This window comes from Colletotrichum acutatum (assembly GCF_030867785.1).
Source record: "Colletotrichum acutatum strain CBS 112980 chromosome Unknown BDZ83scaffold_12, whole genome shotgun sequence".
NCBI classification, from domain to species: Eukaryota; Fungi; Ascomycota; class Sordariomycetes; order Glomerellales; family Glomerellaceae; genus Colletotrichum; species Colletotrichum acutatum.
In genome coordinates this window covers 549,169-566,371 of record NW_026849006.1, presented here as the reverse complement: position 1 = coordinate 566,371, position 17,203 = coordinate 549,169, and the positions used below count along the sequence as shown (strand labels likewise).

Sequence of the window (17,203 nt, the reverse complement as noted above, 5' to 3'; positions counted from 1 at the left end):
AGCCCTTAGCACTACATGTGACAACCCATTGACTCAAGAACGGATCTTTGTGTAGCCTACTTACCCAAGCCGTGGTGAAACTTACAATTGATAAGAGGGAAGGATAGTGTCCCAAGTATTGGATGTGTGCTTGGTAAGAAAGTGTAGACCGAAAGAGCTTGCGATAGGACACTGAGCGACTGACAGCTCAACCTATGAGCTGGCGAGCAATACCGTTCGATATGCCACAATCGATATATTATTGTCGCCAACGACATCATCGACAGCAAAACACTCAAAGCTCGTCGCCCAATACTCAATCAACATGGTTGGCTACTTACATCTCACGTAAATCCAACGCATCCTGTATGCCACATCACTCAACCCTATCAAATGAGGATTGACCGAGCTTGCCTATTAAGGCAAGTCCCATCTCCATGTCATTGGGACCTACGAAATGCTTATCTTGCCAGAAGCCTTAGAGGAAATAAGCACAAGGGAGAGTTGCAGATAATCTCAAATCTCAATTGGAGAACTACGAAGGATCGCACTTGTTAGCATCATGTTCAGCTCGAAATCGGTATAGGGCTTACATGCGGATCGCCCGAGGAGCTGAGAGGCTGATAACTCCGAGTGGCTGCACCGCAAAAGAGTAAGACAAGATTTGGCGAGAAACGAGTTCCACTTTGTCTTAGCTGCCCCTCACGAAGCTCTCCAGCTCCTACTTGGGGCCACGCTAAACGCGGGGTCTTCTTGATAAAGACGTCGGGATCCTCATATGGGTTTCAATGGTCTTGAGTCCGCGGAGATATCAAAACATCAGGATTCAAGACTTATCGTTTACACCCAGGTCAATTCTTCACGAAATACTTGTCAAATCAATCACCGTCGAATAAGCTCCAACAATGCCTGTACTCAAGCCAGACGCTGAATTCGGGCATTGCGTGCCACCGGAGACGCAGTATGGAATCACCACCTACGCGCCAGGATGGGAAAATGCAATCAAGTTTCGAGAGGGAGATCGAGCCACTATGGCTCGTGTTGTACACATATACCCGAGATTTGGACCTTTCGGGCCTGTCTCCAAGGTCAGTCTTGTTCATTCTAAAGACCCCTAAATCGACAACACCAATGTAGACCACTATTGTAAAGCTGGAGAACTCAACTGACGAACTCAAACAAGGCACTCATGGCTATTTGCGCAAAGATCAAAACCCCCGAAGGCCACGGAGCACTCTTCTTCACCTCACCAGCCTCCTTCGCCACCGTGCGCGCCCACGCTCTTCACCCTCACCGGAAGCAGCAAGTCCTAAATGATGAGGACCTGGGCTACCGATGCGTAGATGTCAGCGATGTGCGTCTTTACCTAGTCACCTACCCGATGCCAAAGACACCCGGCGTCATCGGTGCCTGGCAGAACCCGGGCATAGGCGTCTCGATCCGTCTAGCGGAGAAGCTCTTGGAGGACATTGAATCCTTAGAAGAGGTCGAGTTCGAAGGCGCCGGAGACTCGCCGCCGCCGACAAAGTATCTAGCCGAGGGCGAGGCGCACGGCAAGCTGAGGGAGCGCATAACCGGACTTCTTCACCGGGCCGCGATCGACCCGGATCAGGTGAAAGCTGAGGCCAGAGACGTGTTTTTGTACCCCACGGGTATGGCCGCTATCTTCGCCGCCCATAGGACTCTGCTTGAGTACCGGCCCGGAAGCGTCGTGATCCTCGGCATCGCCTTCCATAGTACCGTTCACTATCTTCAAGACTCCTCGCCGCAGGGCTACAAGCACTTCGGCCCTGTCGACAAGAAGGGCGTCGACGACTTCGAGTATTGGCTTGACGCAGAAACGGCTTCTGGAAGGGACGTGAGCTATGTCATCGCCGAGTTTCCCAACAATCCTCTGCTAGCCAGCATTGATATCGACCGTATCAGAAAGCTTGTAAGTAACCAAATCATCAGATATCAGAGGTTGCTGGACCTACTTAACACCTACTTGTAGTCCCAAAAGCACAACTTCGTCCTCGTGCTCGACGATACAGTCGGTTCCTTCAGCAACATCGACATCCTTCCCCAGTCCGACATCCTCATCTCCTCGCTGACAAAGTCCTTCTCGGGCTACGCAAACGTCATGGGCGGTAGCATCGTCCTCAACCCGCTCTCATCACACTACTCCGCCCTTCAACCCCTCTGGTCCAAAACCCACCACAACGAGCTCTTCATCGGCGACGCCGAGGTCCTCCTCTCCAACTCGGAAGACTACCTCCCGCGCACCGCGATCCTGAACCGCAACGCCGCCGCCATGGCCGCCCACCTTCACGCCGAAGCCTCCAAGAACCCTGGATCGGGAGTCGTCAAAGTCCTCTACCCCTCCGTCCTCCCCGACTACGAAACCTATAGGTCCTTCCTCCGCAAATCGACCCCGGAGCTCCCCGAACCGGGCGCGGGATGCCTGCTGAGCGTCGACTTTGACTCCGTGGACGTTGCGCGGGCCTTCTACGACCGTCTAGCGTTTTACCCGGGCCCTCACCTCGGCGCTCACCGCACGCTCTGCCTGGCGTATAACACGCTCGCATTCGGCAAGTACCCGGACGAGGCGGCGTTCCATCGGTCATATGGCATCTTGGAGGAGACGGTGCGTATCTCTGCTGGTTTGGAAGATATGCAGGACTTGCTTGACACGCTGGATGATGCGTTGGCTGTTGCAAGGGAGGCTAAGGCGAAGTTGGCGGAGGGTCCTAAGACCGTGGAGGCTGCTGCTGGTCTTGGTGTTTCTGCCTAAGAACCCGCCTTGTTGAGCTGGGATGATTTTGTGGCTAGATAGGACTCTCTACCAATAAACCATACTCAAATGTGTTCTTCTGCAAATTACCCTAGATTCGTGGCCCGTGGGAGACTCTGACATGTTGCCGCCTAGCCAGGCTCTCATTAATGCTGAAATGGAAGCCTCAAGCCATTTAGACGCATCATGGGATCTAACTCTCTCTTTCGGTGCAATAAAGTGTCTTAATTTGAATATCGCAGTTGCAACAGTCTTAGTAGTGTTCGGAACGGCCCCCTCATTGTCAGATAAGACTGGGTTGCCACCAGCTGGACCTCCTTTCTTCACTCACCGTCTGTTTCACAACCATTCCCTGTTTCTGACAGGCTCTGCGTGTAACAAATGCCCAGAAGGCTCAATCTCCAAGACTGTTGGGCGAGGAGTAGCCAAACATACACGAATCAAATCCTTAGAAGGCTCAGACTGCTGGCTACTTAGCTCTCGGGAAGCTATCGTGAAGCACTTTGATGTTGTTGGAGATTGTGCAAAGTTTGGGAGAGCCATAGAGCCGCGAGTTCCACGACCAACTCAAATGTGCCCAAGTTGTTGTACGCTTCCAGCACAGCGATCCTACCTGGCACCTCACGTGCAATGTCTCGTGGCCCTGTTTGAGACGGTGGGCGGCAGCCCAAGTGACCTCAGAAACTGCGTTTGTCAGCTAGGAATTGAGACGTTTTGGCGTGCTTGGTCTACACTGTGGACCAGCTGTTTTAGTCCTGGTCATGCGCGTACTCAGAAGGACAATGAATCCTATGAGGTACTTCGATATAAACCAATAAAGAAAGCCGAAGGAACACACTATTTGGTTGTTTCAGATCAAGTAAAAGATACTGGAGTCGTTGGTACTGGAGGCGTCGTATTCGGAAGAGAACACAACGGGTATGAGGAGTGGCGAGAGAAAACTCGCCTGCATTGGACCACAAGATAATATTAAGAGAAAGTTGTTGATTACAACGTTACATACCTTTGGTAGAGCAATAGCAAAATTGTACCTTGGCCTTACGATTCGACGAGAGTCCACACCTCGCCATTCATTTGAAAATCGATTCAGTCTGCTACGATGTGCTTTGGTTTCATTCTGATTCTCTGTATATTTGTAAAGGTATGCAGGCGTCTGGCTACGATTCTAGTAGGTCTTTGTACAGCCTCGACCCCTTTTGTTCTGGATTTACGTTGCTAACCCCTCCATATGCCAACATACTCAGCTTGAAACCATCAGTAAGCCTTGCGAGGCATCACAGTAGCCACCTATTCGGCGAGAACACCAGCCCGGCACTAAGCAGAGGCTGCGGCTTCTTCCTTCTCAGGCTTACGACCAACGACCGAATAGCTGACATTAACCCATCAGCACATAGTAAACTTCGATAGGCTTATTGAAGGTCGTACTCACATGGGGAAGTAGGCGTGATAGCTCCCATTCTTCAAATCCTTCCGGACATTGACGAGAAAAACGTCGACCTCACCACGGGTCCAGCCGTGGACGCGGGTGAGCAGCGCCATGCATACGGCCTCGAGGGCGCTGGAGAAGTTCTCGTGGCACCAGAGGCCGAGTTTCTTGTATCTATCACAAGGGCGTGTCAGCCGAAGTATTCCTTCCGACCTGGGAAATGATGAAACCTGTTTTACCCCAATGGAATGGGGACTTGATGGATAAATGGGATAAAGTGTCATTGGATTGTACATACTTCTCATCTTTCGGCCAGCCATTCATGGGCCACTTGAATATTCGGAGCTCGATGTCGACAAAACCAGCCTCAACAACAAGGCTTTTGAGAGCAGATACGTCGACGAACACACGGCCCATCTTTTCGGACCCAGAAAGGATGAGGTTGACGTACTCGTGTATCGAAGAGTCCTTGGGAAGGGTATTGTCGTCAGACACTGGATCAACTTGGTTCTCTAGAAGCTCGAGGTATCCGCCTGGTGCAACGTTGCTGAAGCCAAGGTCAATTAGTCGTCCAATTGGTCAGTTTAGCGAAAATTCTTTGAGGAACACTAACTCATAGCATTTCTTGAGATATTCTTTCCAGTTTGCGATGCTTGCGTTCATGAAGCGGCTGTGGATGTAGTTGAATGGTTCCGAGTACGTCCACTCTTCTTCGATGTCGTCTATTTCGAACCTCACATTGGGAGGCACGCTAAATACGTAAAGATGAGCCCCGATGAAACTGGATGAGTTATTCACTTGATACGCAAACCTGACTTACAATTCTTGCTGAGGAGCGGAGAGATCGATGCCCAGAATCTGGAAACGTAAGAATAGTATGTTAGATACGCGAATCATCACGTCAAGCAAGTTCAGGGCTTGCAAAGGAGAAGGGCCGCAAAGCTACCTCAGCTTCGGGGTGCAAGTCCCCGAAATCAACGGCCCAGACCCCGGTCCCAGTCCCGACGTCGAGAACGCGGCCGACTTTGGAGTCCGGTTTGCACGGAGGCGCGAGGCCGAGTTTGCCATCGAGCGTGTAGATGAAGATCTCATGTTGCTGATCTGCTCCTCATGGCAGTAGAAATAGTCGAGTCAGACTATGCGCTTTCTTTGAAATGGGGTGTGTGAGTGCGTCAGGAGGCGAATACGCACCTAATCTGTCGCTCTCTCTTGCATCGTTGGGAAAGATGTATTCTGCGCTTGTTCTCAGCTTCTCGAACGCGTAAGTTGAGTAGAGAAAGATGAGTCTCACTGCCGTCCTTGTATCGATGATACGTTCTGCCGTTCTCGATCCGGTAATCGAGGATAGAGGCGGTGATGCTCGTGCTTGAAGAGGCCATGCTCTAATGGCTTGTTAGAGACTGTGGTGTTCCGTACCATCACAAAGAGCTGGTGGCGGTCAGCTGAAGACGGGGTTAATCTACCTCAAGATCCGAAGTGTCGTGTCCAGAATCCTGTCGTAGACAGGTAAGTTTCGAACTCGCAGAGCTGGAGAAGTGGCTTAAGATGAATTACCTCATCTCCGGGCACAAGCACAACCTCGTGCGTGACCTCAGCCATGATCTCGAAGTGTTACTACCCTACAATGCTTAGGGATGTGTTTGCCGCGAGTGCTTCTTAGCCGATGTTTCGTGTCCTCAATTGCGTTTTGATATACGCTGGAACCAAGAGCTGGGTTTGCCAATCAATACCGAGGTACCAGGGAAGTTGAGAACCAAAACTATCACTTCAATCCTCTTTTCACAAGATAAATGGGCAAGGTAGTGAACCCCTCTTCCGAGGCGGATGGATGGAACTATATGCCCGCGATACCAACCAACATGCATATGCGTGTCAACGGCTCGGTTGCCCTTTCTGCCCACTTGCAAGGATTCACCATGTGGAGATATTTCCAGAATGGATTCTACTGCAGGAGACCTGCGATCAAGTCGTGCTTTCTCAGAAAGCCTTGGATTATCTCAAGTCCATCGAGCTGGTTTCTCAAGCTGTACATATTCCGACCAAATATCTAACCCGGAACACCACTATGTCCGATGTTGAAGGCAAGAGACAAGAATGATCAAGGCATTGCCAAGTCTCCAAAGTAAAAGCCTTACGGGAAAGCCAATCTTAGAAAGAGCCTTTGCTCTATTATGAGCTTCGTTCGGCCAGTCACTAGCTCGAGGCCTTGCAAATTGGTTATGCTTTGCATCGTAACATGCTTAAATTTGTCACATCCACAACAACGTGCTTTGGCTTCATTATATTCCTCTGCAAGTAGTCCTGCAGCTTGTTAAACGGAAGAGAACAAGAAAAGACCAACGCCAAACTCTCCCTTCCTCACCGTATCAGAAGCCCACGTCCCACATAATCTCATCTACAAAGGCGTCACACCATTTTTCTATTCCTCTCCAGAAATACTCTCTTACACCATCGCAGTCACTCTCCTTACAGTTCTCCTTGCGCCTTCACCGCTAACCATGATAAGACCCTCCATCTCCAAGGTCCGCATCGTCTCGTTGAAGTCGCTCTGCTCAACCGGCATGCTAGCCGACTCGCTGAGCCTTCGTGCAACCTCGGCCCATTTGACAGTCTGTCCGTTGCTGGTCAGCTCGTCGAGCAGGTGAAGCACGGCGTTCTTGATCTCCTCCTTTTTGCGGCGATCGGCAGCGCTCGTGCCTTCCGTCAGGAGGCTCATGTCGATGCGACCCTGGGAATCGGTGGCGGCAGTCTTCAAGGCAGAGCGAATGAGGCGGGCGGCTTCCATGACGTCCTCGCGAACGACCGTCGTAGACAAACGCATCTTGGCGTGAGCCTCGGACAGACGGATCATGGACTCAAGTTGACGAGTGGTAGCAGTGATACGCTTCTCCGCAGCGCGGACATCCTGGCCAAGCTTGCGCATCTCAAGGTATTGGTTCACCAACTCTTGAGCGGCATCTTGGGCGATGGTAGGCTGTATTTGAGAGCGAGCATAGGAGATGTAAGTAGTGAGGAATTCAACAGGCTGCACCCGGTTAGCAGTTGCAAATATCGTGTGAGCCATCAGGTACTTACGAGAATATCGTCCTTCTGCTGGGCAGACTCTGGGTTATCCTCCAAGTACAGAGAAAGAAGATGGCGAGCAAGACGAGCATCGCTCTTCTCATCCGCGCGGTCAAGGATAAGGTAGACCAGATCGAAACGAGACAGCAGAGTGGGGGGCAGGTCGATGTTCTGAGGTACGGGCAGGTCAGGGTTGTAGCGACTGCCAATCGGGTTGGCAGAAGCTAGAATACTTGTCCGGGCGTTCAAAGTGGTGATGATACCGGCCTTGGCAACGGATACCGTCTGCTGTTCCATCACTTCGTGGAGAACGGAACGAGTTGATTCTGACATCTTATCGAACTCGTCGATACAGCAGACACCGCCGTCAGACAAGACCAGGGCACCAGACTCAAGAACGAGCTGGCGAGTCTCAGGATCTCTGGTGACGTACGCAGTGAGACCGACAGCTGAGGAACCCTTACCACTGGTGTATACACCACGAGGAGCAATCTTGTGCACGTAGGAGAGAATCTGGGACTTGGAGGTCGAAGGGTCACCGCAGAGCAAGACGTTAATATCGCCTCTGTATCTGGGGCTGCCACCCTTGGTGAAAGTCTTGTTGGTGCCACCGAATAGTTGCAGCAAAATTCCCTTCTTTACGTCGTCCATCTCGTAGATAGATGGAGCGAGTGAGCGAGAAAGAAGATCGTAGATGTCTGGTCTGGCAGCGGTCTCCTTGATCTTCTCTTCCTCCTCAGGGCTGATCTTCTTGGTTTCTTCGAGGTTAGGGTCGTTGCCAGAATCCTCTTCTTCACCTTCGAGGCCGAGAGTAGAAGGGTCGACGCCCATCCTCTTCTTGTCCACCTTTTGAACGTGCAACACATCGACATATGTCTTGTAGATGCTCTTGATGGTTCTTTGGCGAGGGTTCACACGCACAGGGTTGACGCGGAAGATACCCGTAAGCTCAACACGGTCACCAGCTTTGCAGAAGTCCACCAACTCGTTGTACACGCAAACCGAGACTGAGTGGGGTGTTTGTCCGGCCGGAACTGCATCGGGAGTCTCCTGGAGTTTGATTACCTGCTTGTCATCGAAGACACAGCGATTGTGGATAATCTGCATGGAGTTCTTGGAGGCGCAGCGAGTACGCGGGCACTCGGTGGGCTCACGGATCTTGCCTCTGTCGAGACCAACGTTTACCGAGTGGTTGCAAACACTGCAACGGAAAAACGCATCTTTCATGTCTGGGATGACCGGCGTGGTGCGGATGACAAGACCCTTGATGGTGATGAGCCTGTCCATATCAGAGGGGTTCAGGTCTCGAAGGTTGGTCGTCTTGTCCAATCCGAAAGGTCGGACCATGTACAGCAAGCCAGAAACCTCGTCTTCTTTCGAAGGGAGGTCCATTGTAGGTCGCGGTGTCGGGGCATCAGAGCCAGCATGATCTGAGCTCGGGAAGGCAATCTCGGAGCTGGGTGCAGTGTTGCTTCGCCTAGCCGCATCGCCAGCACTGCTCTGAGAGGCACGTTGTCTTTGGTCTTCGGCTCTTGCCAACTCTACCATCATGTCGCTCACTGACTGATCCATAATGGGGACGATTTCCTGCGGGTAGGCTTGGAGGTGGTACCAGAGCTTGCGCGTCGGGGGGTAGGTATTCAGATCGGCGACGTTGAGATGAAGTCTAGCGGTACCAAGAAGAAGCATGTTTTCCAAAGCCTCCCAGTATGGCTTGGACTCGGCGTCAGGGGCATTCTGAACCTCTGCCTCGGTCCAGCCCTCCCTGTACAGCTGGTATTTCCGTGTGAAGTGTCTGAGGAAATCCTTGAAGGCTGCGAAAGTGTCGTCGACGGAAACCGTGGTACCCCAAATGGCACTCTCTCCTTGCCCACCGAGACGATCTGCCTCTGACGTGTTGGGGTCTGGGTTGCTGAATGAAAGTGCATCGGAGCCCGGGGCGTCTGTGGTTACTCTGCCTTGGGGATCCAAGACAATGCGGCGACGGGGTGTTCTGATGCCTTCTGAGTTGATGTCACCTCTGCGGGAGCGAGATGATCTATCAGAGACAAAAAGACCACTGCTTTCGCTGCGCAAGTCTGACTGAGGCGCCCGCATCGGTCCCGGGCTGGAGCTGGCTTCGTATCGGATAGGAGACGATTCTGGGGATACAAGTCAGTATTTTGCATGCATACACACCAATGAAGTCATTACCTCTCATCATACCGCTCGCACGCGGTGTCCTGTCTCCATCGCCGGTCGATTGGGTATCAATGTCTTGACGCAGCGGGGAGCTGGGAGCAGGTCCAGCGGCGGTGCTCTGGCTGTTGCTCATGTTGCGCAAAGGAGACGAAACATCGCCATTGGCAGGTGCATTGCGACGACCATTGGCAGACTGCGCCGGAGAAGATTCATAGAACAGAGGGCTGGATGCAAGCTGTGACCGGCGGGTTGTGCGAGGGGTTTCTGCAGGGCGTTGTTGCGCCTCTTCGTCTGCGGGCGCGGGAGTGCTGCGATCAGCGTCCGGGTTGTTTCTCGTAGAACGGCGGGGAGTTCCACCGGCCGTTGAGCTTCTCGTCGACCTTTTCGAAGGGGAAGACATTCTGTTGATTTTGACGTTCGTAGTCTTCCTTGCGGTTGTTGGTCGAATGGGGGGGGGGAAGTGGGATGCGGGATGCGATTGAAAGAATATGTCCGTTGCTGGGGAGAGGGGAGGTGTGGAGAGGCGTCGTCCAGGAGCAACTAAAAGGTGGGCTGCATTGCAATCTCGAAAAAGCACTTTACGCGCTCACCTGGTCTAAACGCGTCCCGAAAAGGAGTTTCGCGTTTTCCACTTTACGCGCTATGGAAGCACTGGCCTGTGCGCTCCATCTACCGCCCATGTCGCTGGGGCCACCTATCTGATGGGGGCTCAAGGTCGGGTGGGTCTGCATAATCCCTGCTATCCGGCCATCGGCGAAACCACCCACCGACTTGCACCGATTCTGGGATGCTGAGGTGGTCAATTGCATCCCGCCAGAGCTCCCTACCAGGCACCGTTGACTAAAGTGACATTACCCAGCAACCCACCAGCAAGCGCAATCCGGCGCAACTACACCGCCAAACAACCGTCAAGATGGCTCCTGGAATGTCCCTTTTCTCCGTCAATGCGATCCTGATCCTCAGCATTGAGGACGGATCGCGGTTATTCTCCAAGTACTACAGCGCACCCCACCAAGGCACACAGAAGGACGGTATGCGCTGGCTCCCCCCTCCGACGTAGAGCTCTGGAGCTCCATGACTGACGAGACCGATCCACGATAGGCCAGACAAACTCGTACCCCGATGTCAAGTCGCAAAAGGCCTTTGAGAAGGGTCTCCTGGAGAAGACGGCCAAGCAGACCGGCGATATCATCCTCTACGACAACCGGATCGTTCTGTACAAGATGGAGTCGGACGTCATGATGTACGTCGTTGGAGGCGTTGACGAGAATGAGGTTCTTCTTTACAACGTTATTCTGGCCCTGAGAGATTCTCTGCACCTCCTCTTCAAGTAAGCTATACCCTTTTATGGTCCCTGGGAGCTGCAGGTAGCTGGTGGTTCTAACAGCTCTGTTAGGCAATCTGTCGACAAGCGCACAATCGTCGAGAACTACGACCTCGTCTCTCTCGCTATCGACGAGATCGTTGACGACGGCATCATCCTCGAGACCGACCCTACCATTATTGTTCAAAGAGTCAGCAAGGCGCCGGCGCAAGACGTTGACCTTCGTCGCATCGACCTCAGTGAACAAGGTGTCAACAACCTGGCCCAGCTGGGTAAGTCGAAACTGGCGGATTGGTTGCGGCAAGGCTTGTAAGGGGTTGTTTGTGGTGTAAGGGAGAGAGAGAAGATGGAGATATAAACCAGGGATGGTGTGCAAATGGGAGTTTTATGGTGGCTTCTAAAGGGAACGCATCATTAAAAGTATAGTCCTCCGAAAGGCGGACGTCATGACGAATGCCTCGAATTTATGCTTGATTCTATTGTTTTGTCCAAGAAACCCGTCTATGCTCGGATCTCGGAGGCCGCCTTGCGAAGCCTATTCATTACCGCCTCTGCAATGTCGTTCCTGTCGTCGATGCCGTCCACAAAGATAACGCTGGCACCTCTCCTATCCAGATCCCTAAGAGCCGAGAAAAGCCCCTGAGCGATCCCCCTGATGTCGTCGCCCAAATCTATGTCGAGGATCGTCGCCATGGGTTTATCCTCTGCGTCCTGAAGCTCGCCCTCCTGCACCTCGTACGCCGCTTCGTCCCTCGCATTGGCCGCCGTAGCCCCGTCGACATGAACCTTGGAGACTTGCAACGCGCCGTGGTGCAGACCTCCCGCAATCTTCCACCGCCTCGTGCGAATGATGCCAATCTTGAGCGGACCCGGCCCGGCGCCATTCGTCGCCGTCACGTCGCCATTCTGCTGGATCAGCGCTTTTTGCAGGTCCTCGGCAATGATGCCCTCAGCACCCGCCTCGCAAGCCCACTCGTATAACACGACCTTTGCCTTGGGGCTGTAATGCTTATACTTCATCCCCGGCGCCCGCGGCGTCGCCTTGCCCATCTCGCTCTCGTCTTTGTACGCCTTAACGACGCCCTCCCAGCCGGGGCAAGCCCGCAGCTCCTCCATGCCCACGCCGCCGGGCCTCAGCACGACGGGCGGGTCGCACAGGCCGTCGACGACGGTGCTCTCCACGCCGACCTGGCACGCCCCGCCGTCCAGGATGAGCTCGATGCGCCCTTCTAGATCGTGCAAGACGTGCTGCGCCGTCGTGGGCGACGGTTTCGTGGAGGCATTGGCCGAGGGCGCGGCCAGGGGCACGCCGGCGAGCTTGATGAGCGTCAGCGCCAGCGGCGACGACGGCATCCGCACGCCGAAGCTCGGTAGCCCCGCCGTGACTTCGGGCGCGAGCTTGCTCGTCTCCGGATTCCTCAGCAAGATCGTCAGGGGTCCGGGCCAGAACTTTTCAATGAGCGGCTTGTAGATTTCCGGGATCGGGTCTTTTGCTGCTGCGTCGCCGTTTGCCTGCTTCTCGGACCGCAGCAGGCCCCGCAACATATCCAGATCGCAGACGTGCGATATCAGAGGGTTGTCTGATGGCCGGCCCTTGGCTGAGTAGATGCCCTTGACGGCGCCGCTTCTCGTGGCGTCGGCCCCGAGGCCGTAGACGGTTTCGGTTGGAAATGCTACGGGCGTGTCCTTGCTGCGCAGGTATTCCGCGGCATCTTGTAGGGCGGCTATTGATGCGCCAGAGGCCGAGTTGGCGATTTCCCAGTTGCTTAACCTCTCAGGTCCCTCTGCATCTCTGAAATTCCCTAAGCCTTGAGCCTCGACTTTCACTACTCGGGTCTCCATTGTGAATTTGTTGTTGTGCTGTGATGAAAATAGTCGCCGGTAGTTATGGCTAGAAGTCGGAATTTGACGACTTATACGGCGTATGAGAGATAGTGCGAAAAGATACGTGGGTTGAGTTTGCATAAATCCAAGGGTGGGAGGAAAATAAAGTTGACAGAAGAGGGTCTACCTAGATGGCTTTCTCCGATATCATACGAAGAATCTAGATCGTCGTCATATGAGATGAATTGGGTATCAACAAAAGGTCTTCATGCAGATCAAGTGGATGAGAGGGACGGGATGGTCAAGTTGAGTCATATGTGGAAAAAAAATTCTCTGGATGAGGCTAAGTGAATGAGATGTGTGTGGCCGTTGGTGCTGCGCTTTAGCGGCGATATTTCCGATTTTAGGGAACCGGTGGTCGGATTTTGCCCGTCAGTAGCAGTGACATCTGCTGCTAAGGTCACCTCCACCGATCGTCTTTCAGTGGGGCCAGTGATGTGATTGTGGTGGGGGTTGGGTCTGCTTCAGGCACTCGCCACGTGCTGAGCCGACTTCGAGAAGTTCCGTGTATGAAGTTTGAGGTAGAATACTCTATAGAAGCTTCGGCTTGGAAGTTATGATCATGACCTCCTTTTGCCTGCTATTTAGAGGCATTTTGCAGGCTGCATGCGCCGAAGAGTGATCAGAAAATTTGGTGTCCTCCACTTCGCAATTTAATTCCCAAGATGTTGCTTGTGTAATATAGTATAGTTATAGCCGCAAAAAATGCAGTTTGATCTTGTAACAATCACCTAGTTACGGAACCAACTTTGAGAGAAGACCACGAGGTATTTCAAGCACCATTGCTAGCCTTTGATCACATTAAATGTGTCCAGACAGCGCCCTCGACTTTCCCATTCTCCGTCCCTACAAGATGGCTGCATCGATGTGGGACCCTGCCCACCACGGCATAAAACCTTCCATCTGCGGTCTGGCTGACCGGAGCAAGCCTCGCCACCAGCTGCGCAGATTCGGACCAAGCACGCAAGGAGAACTGTGGCCGTTCATCTCCTCCACGGCGTTCTGCGCAGTCAACAAGACTCGAGCCTGCGTTCTCCTGGAGCAGTCCCAGCCCGAGTCCGTACTAGACAAGTAGCTCGCATAGTCGTCGCGGTAAGGCATGCATATGCCGTGGGACGCAGCGCGATTTCTGCATCTGTCCTAGACCAGTGAGCCTTTCTGTCGCTAGGATCAGGGACAGTTTTGTGTGTACTTGAACGCAGTCAGGTAGGTGTCATACCATCGCCTGACCATCTTCCGTCCATTGGATTCAAGCCACTGGCCAGTGCCGAGGCTGTCCGTCTCTTTTCTGTAAGCTGACAGGGAGCATCAGACAAGCTCAGCGTTCCCATCATCAACAACGGGCTTTGCGCTGGACCACCTCAAAATCAAGATGTCACCCGTCTCCGCTAGCACGGAGCCGTCCGCGTCCGTTCCCTTTCCTTCCACTTCTGTATCTCGTAGCATACGAATAAAGACTGCGGTATCGAGATCTGGCCCATCGATCATGCTAATATTGCCAGCCGTATCGTTGAGGTTCTGTAGGTTTGGCGGGAATGAAGAGAGGAAGGACGAAAGATAGTGATTATGCAGTAGTGCCTGGTGCCGAGTCGCGTATGCCAGTTCTGTTTCGGAAAGACGTGCGCGGAGAGCCGGAGACGAGAGGTAGTGGAGAGCATGTTTATCGATCTGAAGTAGCAGAGCAGACAGTTAGCCATACTCGGTGCGAATGGTCATGCGCCGAGTTCGGTTGGTGAGCTGCGGAGATTGAGTACCTTTGCAATACGAGCACGAAGAAAGCTCCTGACGAGGAACTTAAAGCGCTCAAGCTCGGTCTGAATGACAATGAGGGCGAAGTTGGTCTTGGGGTCCATGTCGCCCGTCATGTCTTCGACCTTTTCGATCTGGTGCTTGATGCGATCGTTGACGCGTTCAAAGAGACCACCGGTAGGCCATCTGACGCAGCGCATGTCAGCACGACACAAAATTGAAGTTCAAATATGCCGAAAGACAGGAGGTCACGCACTCTAGAAGTTCTGGGGCGGTTCGCTCTGCCACCCAAGCACGCGTCAGGGCTTGTAAGTCGCGTGTCTCGGAGGGAATTGAGTACGAGACTGGATCGACCTCGCGTAGGATATCGTCAATGTCCATTGTTTCTGGCTTTTATAGGTGCATGGACTGGAGCTGGTGCTATAACATGGCGTGATTACGTGCAGCGTCGGGGTGTTGGGGACGCGAGTTCGAGGTCGATTTTGGATCGCGGGATGCTTGGGGGGAGAGAATCGCGGGGTGCTAATTGACTTCAATGGTGGGGTCCTGCTGGAGGTGGAGTCACAGAGCTAGGTAGGTGCAAGGTGCTTGGATAGGAGGGTACGCGCAGATGCCTTGACAAGAAGCTTGGGTCAAGGTATCTTCCTATCTACTTGATCCTGCCATCTCCATCACGCTCTGTACGAAGCTGCTTTCTGATTGACATGGCTATATTCTGGGTTCCTAGAGACCAAGAGTACTGTCATTCTGTTTCCGAGACTGCTTGCAAATAATGTCCCTTGGGAGCCTTAAGACAATTTGTTTGGCGGTTGCTTTGCAGCTGCCGCGTTGCCGATTACATGAACGCCCCGACGGACAACTTTCACTTCCTAATGTTACTATGACGAGTAACATGGGAGCTTCGTGCCGAGGCTCCCAGCCGGGGAGCTTACGGATCTGACACTCTTCGGAGTATTTCAATACGCCAATGCCACCCCCGCAATCCCTCGATCTTCCCAGGTTCGTTTCTAGACTCGTTGTGATAACATGATACACGACTGTCAATCAGAAAACAATTTACAGCGAAGGTCATCTGTAACATTCAAGACAGATTTTCTAGATTTCTTCTAAATCTCTACGAGCTATTCCCTTCTCACAATGGCAGACTCAGGCGATAGCGATGAACGGACCCCTTACTCGGCCTACGCCGTCAGCATCTATCAAAACGGCATTATGGCAGGCCAATTGCCCATCGTAACGACGGATCCCAACGGCCTGCAGGCCCAGGCCAAGAAGGCCATGGGCCCCGAGTCCTTCAACTACGTCTTCGGAGGCGCTGGCGAGCTATCCACTATGGACGCGAACCGTCTGGCCTTTCGCCAGTGGAAGATTGTCCCTCGCTTCCTAAGACCTAGCAATCCTCGGGATTTGAGAACAGAGTTGTTTGGCGTGACTTATGGTACGTTGCGGATGCCAACCCAATTTTAAAATGAGACACTGCTCTAAGACAACAGCTCAGAATCTCCCCTTTTGATGGCCCCCATCGGAGTCCAGAGTATCTTCCATGAGGACAAGGAGACAGGTTTGGCAGCCGCCTGCGCCGAGTTGCAAGTGCCGTACACGTTAAGCACGGCGGCGACCTCGACAATTGAGGAGGTCGCCAAGGTCTGTGGCGACCAGCACCGCTGGTTCCAGTTGTACTGGCCCATGGACGATGACATTACGGGATCGATTCTCAGACGCGCCAGGGCCAACGGGTACAAGGTCCTCGTCGTGACTCTCGACACCGTGACTTTGGCTTGGCGACCGGCCGATCTCGACCAGGCATATCTGCCCTTCATCACTGGCACAGGCAACTCGGTCGGCTTCAGCGATCCCGTCTTTCGCAAGAAGTTTTCCGAGCAGAATGACGGCGACCAGGTAGAGGACAACATCATTAGCGCCTCCCGGTACTGGATCAGTCAGGCCTTCCCCGGCGATCACCATTCGTGGAAGGATCTGGCGCTCCTGAAGAAGAACTGGGACGGGCCCATCGTTCTTAAGGGCGTGCTGAGCGTCGAGGACGCCAAGCTTGCCGTCGAGCACGGCGTGTCAGGCATCATCGTCAGCAACCACGGCGGCCGACAGCTCGACGGCGGGGTCGCCTCGCTCGAGGTGCTCCCGGAGATTGTGGAAGCCGTGGGCGACAAGCTCACGGTTATGTTCGATTCCGGGATCCGGACTGGGGCGGACATTGTCAAGGCGATCGCCTTGGGGGCTAAGGCCGTCTTCGTTGGCAGACCCGCCATCTATGGCCTGGGCATTGCGGGTAAAGAGGGCGCGAAGGCTGTTATTGCTGGACTACTTGCTGATCTGGACTTGACAATGGGACTCTCCGGCTTCAAGAGTCTCTTCGAGCTCAAGCCTTCCATCCTTCGGCAGGTTCGGTACGGCGGGGACATGAAAGCTAACCTGTAGTATTATTGGTTTTGTTCGTTTTCGAATGCAGGGTCTAGCAGGACGGCAAGCCGTTGTGCCGAGAATTCTGTGTTGTCGCCTTCGCAATGAAGCTGGAAGGAATAGAAGCTTATTTTTCTTTCGGAAAATAGTGTCGATCGTAGCCCCATTCCCTTGGTCTCATCACACCTTCTCCGCGGGCTTTATTGAGATTTGACCCAGCGTGGAGTCGTGGACTAACAAGCGATAAGCATGTTACGGGCCATATTTTCCCCCGCACCTTAGGTACCAGTCCCGGAATGCTCGCCATCCGGGCGTGCTTGCAGCCCGGGAACGAGGAAAGCCACCGAGCTAACGTTCGGCTCCTGTCGACTGTCTTGAGCCGAGACAGGCCAAGACTATCAGATCG

General features: G+C 53.3%; 7 protein-coding genes across 7 annotated transcripts; 3 read left to right on the top strand and 4 right to left on the bottom strand.

The window, feature by feature from the left end:
• Positions 1–884: 884 nt before the first annotated feature.
• BDZ83DRAFT_568923 (cystathionine gamma-synthase) lies at positions 885–2,752 on the top strand (the record flags this gene model as incomplete). The annotated part of the gene is made up of 3 exons (XM_060504132.1): positions 885–1,067; positions 1,163–1,912; positions 1,973–2,752. 3 exons carry the CDS (start codon positions 885–887, stop codon positions 2,750–2,752), a joined length of 1,713 nt encoding a protein of 570 aa, XP_060369438.1.
• Positions 2,753–3,911: 1,159 nt separating this feature from the next.
• On the bottom strand, positions 3,912–5,777 carry BDZ83DRAFT_691445 (S-adenosyl-L-methionine-dependent methyltransferase; the record flags this gene model as incomplete). The annotated part of the gene is made up of 10 exons (XM_060511317.1): positions 3,912–4,121; positions 4,182–4,352; positions 4,477–4,725; positions 4,792–4,929; positions 4,999–5,036; positions 5,125–5,279; positions 5,370–5,411; positions 5,470–5,560; positions 5,642–5,671; positions 5,733–5,777. 10 exons carry the CDS (start codon positions 5,775–5,777, stop codon positions 4,067–4,069), a joined length of 1,014 nt encoding a protein of 337 aa, XP_060369437.1. The 3' UTR covers positions 3,912–4,066.
• Positions 5,778–6,370: 593 nt separating this feature from the next.
• BDZ83DRAFT_663241 (MCM2/3/5 family protein) lies at positions 6,371–9,969 on the bottom strand. Its single transcript, XM_060511077.1, has 3 exons — positions 9,435–9,969; positions 7,254–9,382; positions 6,371–7,203 (listed from the first exon to the last, which is right to left on the bottom strand). Exons 1-3 carry the CDS (start codon positions 9,820–9,822, stop codon positions 6,622–6,624), a joined length of 3,099 nt encoding a protein of 1,032 aa, XP_060369436.1. The 5' UTR covers positions 9,823–9,969; the 3' UTR covers positions 6,371–6,621.
• A 206-nt stretch (positions 9,970–10,175) lies between these two features.
• Positions 10,176–11,209, top strand: BDZ83DRAFT_606358 (clathrin adaptor complex small chain). Its single transcript, XM_060507377.1, has 3 exons — positions 10,176–10,453; positions 10,524–10,752; positions 10,819–11,209. The coding sequence occupies exons 1-3, from the start codon at positions 10,336–10,338 to the stop codon at positions 11,057–11,059; spliced, it is 588 nt and encodes a 195-aa protein (XP_060369435.1). The 5' UTR covers positions 10,176–10,335; the 3' UTR covers positions 11,060–11,209.
• Positions 11,210–12,938, bottom strand: BDZ83DRAFT_606357 (yrdC protein). The gene has a single exon (XM_060507376.1). The coding sequence runs from the start codon at positions 12,709–12,711 to the stop codon at positions 11,248–11,250; it is 1,464 nt and encodes a 487-aa protein (XP_060369434.1). The 5' UTR covers positions 12,712–12,938; the 3' UTR covers positions 11,210–11,247.
• Positions 12,939–13,938: 1,000 nt separating this feature from the next.
• Positions 13,939–14,760, bottom strand: BDZ83DRAFT_568897 (uncharacterized protein; the record flags this gene model as incomplete). Its single annotated transcript, XM_060504131.1, has 3 exons — positions 13,939–14,298; positions 14,385–14,565; positions 14,636–14,760. The coding sequence occupies 3 exons, from the start codon at positions 14,758–14,760 to the stop codon at positions 13,939–13,941; spliced, it is 666 nt and encodes a 221-aa protein (XP_060369433.1).
• Positions 14,761–15,334: 574 nt separating this feature from the next.
• On the top strand, positions 15,335–16,987 carry BDZ83DRAFT_52695 (FMN-dependent dehydrogenase). The gene is made up of 2 exons (XM_060503308.1): positions 15,335–15,817; positions 15,878–16,987. Exons 1-2 carry the CDS (start codon positions 15,517–15,519, stop codon positions 16,813–16,815), a joined length of 1,239 nt encoding a protein of 412 aa, XP_060369432.1. The 5' UTR covers positions 15,335–15,516; the 3' UTR covers positions 16,816–16,987.
• The last annotated feature ends 216 nt before the right edge of the window (positions 16,988–17,203 follow it).

Bases quoted from the DNA above. Each gene is read 5' to 3' on its own strand.
- BDZ83DRAFT_663241 (XM_060511077.1), bottom strand. From the start codon at position 9,822: ATGTCTTCCCCTTCGAAAAGGTCGACGAGAAGCTCAACGGCCGGTGGA. The intron at 9,383-9,434 runs GTAATGACTTCA...TTGTATCCCCAG, and splicing joins TGCGAGCGGTATGATGAGAG to AATCGTCTCCTATCCGATAC. The intron at 7,204-7,253 runs GTAAGTACCTGA...AACCGGGTGCAG, and splicing joins AGCAGAAGGACGATATTCTC to CCTGTTGAATTCCTCACTAC.
- BDZ83DRAFT_606358 (XM_060507377.1), top strand. From the start codon at position 10,336: ATGGCTCCTGGAATGTCCCTTTTCTCCGTCAATGCGATCCTGATCCTC. The intron at 10,454-10,523 runs GTATGCGCTGGC...GATCCACGATAG, and splicing joins CCAAGGCACACAGAAGGACG to GCCAGACAAACTCGTACCCC. The intron at 10,753-10,818 runs GTAAGCTATACC...CAGCTCTGTTAG, and splicing joins TCTCTGCACCTCCTCTTCAA to GCAATCTGTCGACAAGCGCA.
- BDZ83DRAFT_606357 (XM_060507376.1), bottom strand. From the start codon at position 12,711: ATGCAAACTCAACCCACGTATCTTTTCGCACTATCTCTCATACGCCGT.
- BDZ83DRAFT_52695 (XM_060503308.1), top strand. From the start codon at position 15,517: ATGGCAGACTCAGGCGATAGCGATGAACGGACCCCTTACTCGGCCTAC. The intron at 15,818-15,877 runs GTACGTTGCGGA...ACAACAGCTCAG, and splicing joins GTTGTTTGGCGTGACTTATG to AATCTCCCCTTTTGATGGCC.